We start from the raw sequence: 5,777 nt of genomic DNA on the forward strand, positions 1-5,777 counted from the left end.
ATTATCTCCTGAATGTATAACCGGGCGAGTTTCTCCAAGCTGTGACCAATTTGAATTGGTAGAAAATGCGCTGATTTTGTCAATCGATCTACAATTACCCAAATTGTATCATGCCCGGCAGAGGTTCTTGGTAACCCAGTAACAAAATCCATCGTAATCTCTTCCCATTTCCATTGCGGTATTTCCAATGGTTGCAGGGTTCCAGGTGGTTTTTGATGTTCCACCTTAATCTTCTGGCAAGTGAGACACTTTAAAACATACGTTGCTATATCTTTCTTCATTCTCGGCCACCAGAACATCTTTTTCAGATCTTGGTACATTTTAGTCGTTCCGGGATGGATAGAAAATCTGCTTTCATGAGCTTCGGTCAGAATGTTCTTTCTCAAGTCCTCCTGAGCAGGTACACAAATTCTGTTCCTATATCTCCATATTCCCTCTTTATCTTGGCGTACCTCTTCCGGCTGATCTGCCTTCATCCGTGTTAACAATGTCAGCATTCTTGAATTCTGGGCTTGAGCTTGCTGAATAGCTATCTTAAAAGTCAGATGTTAATTGTAGTCTCGCCATAACAACTCCTCTTGATGTCTCTCTCATTCCTAATTTTAAGTTTTCAAAGGCTGAGATCATTTCTCCTTCCTTGATCATCATCCAGGATATGCCCAAACTCTTCCGACTCAAAGCATCTGCGACTACATTTGCCTTCCCAAGATGATAGCTCATCTTAAAATCATAATCTTTTAAGAATTCCATCCATCGCCTCTGCCTCATATACTTCAAACTCTTATGATCAGAGAAGACTTCAAATTGGGCTCCGTACAAATAGTGCCTCCAAATCTTAAGTGCAAAGACCACTGCTGCTAATTCCAAATCATGTGTCGGATAGTTCCTTTCGTGAGGTCTTAGTTGTCTCGAAGCATAAGCTACCACATTCCTATGCTGCATCAATACACATCCAAATCCCTTAGAAGAAGCATCACAATGCACCTCAAAAGGTTCCTGTGGGTCAGGTAACACCAAAACTGGCGCCGTCGTCAACTTTTCCTTTAAAGTTTCAAAGCTTTCTTCACACTTCTCTGTCCACTCAAACGGAACTTCCTTCCTAGTAAAGCAAGTCAAAGGTAAAGCTATCTATGAAAAACCCTTGATAAACCGTCGATAGTATCCTGCTAACCCCAAGAAACTACGAACTTCTGTAATTGTCTTGGGTTGCTTCCATTGTACTACGGCCTCGATCTTTAAAGGATCTACAGTTATTCCATCTCGTGTGATCACATGTCCCAAGAATGCCACTTCTGTCGCCCAAAACTCACATTTCGACAACTTCTCATATAGCTTCCGTGCTCTTAATATTTGCAACATAATCCTCAAATGCTCTCCATGTTCTTCTTCTGTCTTGGAATAGATGAGGATATCATCTATAAAGACTACCACAAACTGATCTAGATGCGGACGAAAAATGCGATTCATATAATCCATGGATACAACAGGAGCATTAGTCAGTCCAAAGGACATAACCGTATACTCAGAGTGACCGTACCTAGTTCGAAAGGCAGTTTTAGGTATATCTGATTCCTTCACCCGGATTTGATGGTAACTTGACCGCAAATCAATCTTCGAGAATACTGTCGCACCTCTCAGCTGGTCCATCAGATCATCTATCCTTGGGAGTGGATAGTTGTTCTTGATTGTGATCTTGTTCAATTACCGATAATCCACACATAACCTCATTCCACCATCCTTCTTCTTTACTAGTAACACTGGAGCTCCCCATGGTGATACACTCGGACGAATAAACTTCTTCCCCAGCAATTCATTCAACTGCTTCTTTAACTCTGCTAATTCCAACGGTGACATCCGATACGGTGCTATAGAAATTGGTCTGGCTCCAGGAACCAGATCAATACTAAACTCTATCTCTCTCTAAGGTGGAAACTCAGGTATATCATCCGGAAAAACATCAGGAAACTCCTTCACCACTCGGATTTGCTCCAAGTCTTGTTCATTAGTTTCTGAGCTAGCCGATAGTAGAACGTAACCCTCTAACCCACTATTACTAGAAATAACTCTTAGGGAATTCAAATAGAAAGTACAAGACTCAACTGGTTCAGTGTGCATTTCAGATGATGGAAATGTAGCAATTCGTTTAAAACAATCAAGGAAAACATGATGCTTGGACAACCAATCTAGACCTAAGATAATATCTAAACCACACAAAGGCAAACAAACCAGGTCATGTATAAAAGTCCTAGCCTCAATAACAAAAGGCACCTGTTGACATACTTGACTAGTCAAGGCATTTTGAGATGTGGGTGTACGAATAATTAGATTATAATCTAACATGGTGAAATCTAATCCCAACTCATGCGCAACAGTCTCAAAAATAAATGAATGTGATGCACCAGAGTCATATAGTACAGTTAAGAGTCGAGATTTGACATAACACTGACCTTGAATTAGGGAGTCTGATTTCATTGCGTCATCAGTAGTCATAGCAAACACACGTCCTTGCTGTCGCAGCCTATCTATTCCTTGTACTGGCTTCTTCGGACAGTCCTTAGCCATATGTCCAGGCTGACCACAAGAAAAACAAATAACGCCTGTAAGCTGACAAGGTCTACCTCCATGCTCCTTTCCGCACTGCCTACATACTGGTCGCATCTGCGCCTGCTGAGGTCGCTTACCCATATCCTGTCTCATTCTTCCTCCATTCCCTCCTGTAGGACGTGCATGAACATTTCTATTCTAATTGTACCTTCGTGAAGGCATTGCTCCCTGCTTAAAATTCCTTCCCTGAGGAGCTGTATACCGATTATAATTCTGACAAGAACATCCTGGGTGATTCATCCGAGCTGCAGCTATCTTCTTAGCACAGTCCTCTACTAGCTGACTCTTATTAACCAACTCCGCAAAATTCCGTATTTCCAATGGAACCACTGAGTTCAACAAATCTTCACGGAGTCCATCTTCAAATTTCAAACATTTCCACTCTTCTAAATCTGCTGGATTCCCTTGACAAACCTTGGAAAAACGACATAAATCTTCAAACTTCCTTGTATACTCAGCAACAGACATATTTCCCTGTTTCAACTGCATCAACTCCATCTCCTTTGCCTCACGAGTAGCTCTAGGAAAGTACTTCTTATAGAACTCTTCTTTGAAAACATCCCACAAAATATTACCCTCATCTTGCTGCAGTAAACGTTGAATGCCCTGCCACCAGTGCTGAGCATCCCCTTCCAACATATAAGTAGCAAATTCTACATACTGTTCTTCCGGGACATGTTGTGCCCTCAAGGACCTTTCTATGCCTTGGAACCAATTATCAGCTTCAGTTGCTACAATCGTACCCTTGAACTTCGGTAGATTAACTTTCAAGAAAGCAGCTAATGTCATAGGCCTATCATGATTCATGTTATCTCCATCACTGTTCCCACCATTCTCACCATTACGGTCATTGTTACGCTCTCCATTACGTTCCCCCAGAGGGTTAACTGCTCGGGTAGTAGCAGTCGCCATTTCACGCAGAGCCTCAGCCATAGCGTGAATCGCAGCAAACAGATTATCATCGTTTCGTGGCGGATTGTTAACAGTAGACCTTTCCCGATCGCTACGTCTCCGTGGAGGCATCCTGATTCTGTTCATACCAAACAATCAATACCAAGGTGATCAGTCTTAATACCTCAGGTTGGGCGTGAACATTATCAGAATGAAAGCACAAAGACATTCATGCAACACATATCACATAGATACCCTATAAGCATGAGACACACCACAGAGCATGCAATAAAGTATGATTCAGTCTATTCCCCAGGCTCTAACAGGAAGAACCGCTCTGATACCAAATTGTAACGACCCAACTTCCAGCATGTCTAGATCATACTAGAAATCGAATGTTACCAACTTGTTTTTCCTTTTTGTATTATTAATTAATAAATATAAGCCTGTACGTTGTTAAAGTCGCATACCTTCCATATATCAAGGGATAATTAAACATTCACATACATAAGACAAAAGATAACAGAATATGGAACAACACACTATAATATACATCATGTTACAGAAGTGATTCAGTTATATAAGCATAGAGCTATGGTACAACACCCCTAAGTCAATGACTCATATAGTATATACATATATGTATATAAGACGCCCCAGGGCCTGGCCTGTCCAAAAGCCCCTAAGTTGGCACCCAGGCTAGCCTAACTCTATGATATGCCTATTCCCTCTAATCATGCTAACAAAAGTGAGGGAGACACTCTAATGTACTGAAGTTAGACTAGGCGTCTTAAAAATTCTCCTCAATCCTGGTCTAGAGTTCCTCACGGAAAATCACCGGGCAAATGGTGATGCTCGCCTGCTGGCGCCTCGCCTGGCTCATCGTCATTGCTGTCAGAGGAGATAACTTTGAAGTTAGGATCTTCCTCTCGATCTTCTTCTTCCTCGTCCTCTTCTTCTGCCAGAGTGATAGCAGAGGAACCACTGCTGGCCACAGGAACCATAAAAGGATAGCTACCAAACAAAATACAGTCGGGAGAAGGAGGTGGCATCTGCTCCTCAGGATGAGGTATCCCAGGTCCGCCGGGGTGTAACCAAGATAAAGGAAAGTCATAGGGTGCATCAGGATTAAAGTATGCTGTCCTAATATGGTACTGGAAAGATCTACCACGAACTACATAATTACGGATATGAGGTACCGCACAGTAGATGTAATACTCGCCACGCACCAGGTCCTCGTCGATGTACGATGGATCAATCTCGTAGAATAGGACTCTCGTGTCCATCTGTAGAGGTGTAAGGGGTAAGAACTGGGGAGTTCTTAGTAAGGTCGTGGTTTACAGTTAAGTTCGTTTATAATGTATGTGGTCATAGAAGTATAAATAAATATAGAGTAATATGTACATAACAGCAACATAAACTAACACATGAACAAGAGAGAAAATAGGAAGTAAATGCACATTCACACATTAATAGAACAAGAACACAAGAAGATAAGCAATAAATAATGCACAAACAAGTATGATGCATGTCTGTCCCTACTGCAGGTAATGAGCTCATTTGTCGGTTTCGACCCGCACCCGACGCAATCCGACCCTCCAAGTCAGATAAGGCCTTCCCAGAACTTAATCCCAGATTAAGTACCGCATACCCTCTACCAAGTGCTCTTGACTTGCAGGGCTGGTATTTGCTCCGGTCTCAATATACCGCAGGTATGCAAGTCAGGCCTCTACCAAGCATTCAGCTTGCAGGGCTGGTTCTACTCTACCGCAGCCTGTCTGGGAAGCAACATCACAATACGGGCGTCCCCGCACAACATTCACAAGCATTGCCCGAAGGCTCATAATTCACATATAACCATACTTTCCATCATTTAGCAATCATCATAAATCAAGCATTACAACATCACAGGAAGCTCATTTTACAATTCTCTGTTTACTCTGTAAGGTCAGGTACACAGCTATATCACTTTTAACTCCTTTTCTTTTTAACTTAAACACAGGTTTCAAAATCTTGTTTCTTTACCTCATATACCTCTATATCTTCTCTTATACCTCTTCTTAGGTGTTTAGTAAAGGAAATTAGAGAATTCTGGACTCAAATCTGCCTTCCTGAGGCTTTCAGGGAAAACTGTCTTTTTATCAATATTTTATTATTATTAATAAAATAATATTATTATTAAAATAATATTATTAATAAAATAATATATTAATATTTTATTATTAAAATAATAATATTTTATTTAACTTTCAAAAATTGCATTTTGACCCCTGGACTTCTTG

At 41.1% G+C, this 5,777-nt stretch overlaps 1 protein-coding gene across 1 annotated transcript; it reads right to left on the bottom strand.

Annotated features, from left to right (window-relative positions):
* Positions 1-1,920: 1,920 nt before the first annotated feature.
* LOC112757161 (uncharacterized) lies at positions 1,921-2,685 on the bottom strand. The gene has a single exon (XM_025805768.1). The coding sequence runs from the start codon at positions 2,683-2,685 to the stop codon at positions 1,921-1,923; it is 765 nt and encodes a 254-aa protein (XP_025661553.1).
* Positions 2,686-5,777: the final 3,092 nt, after the last annotated feature.

Source organism: Arachis hypogaea, chromosome 16 (genome assembly GCF_003086295.3).
Source record: "Arachis hypogaea cultivar Tifrunner chromosome 16, arahy.Tifrunner.gnm2.J5K5, whole genome shotgun sequence".
In the NCBI taxonomy this organism is placed as follows: domain Eukaryota; kingdom Viridiplantae; phylum Streptophyta; class Magnoliopsida; order Fabales; family Fabaceae; genus Arachis; species Arachis hypogaea.

Coding starts and splice junctions, on each gene's coding strand:
- LOC112757161 (XM_025805768.1), bottom strand. CDS start 2,685: ATGGGTAAGCGACCTCAGCAGGCGCAGATGCGACCAGTATGTAGGCAG.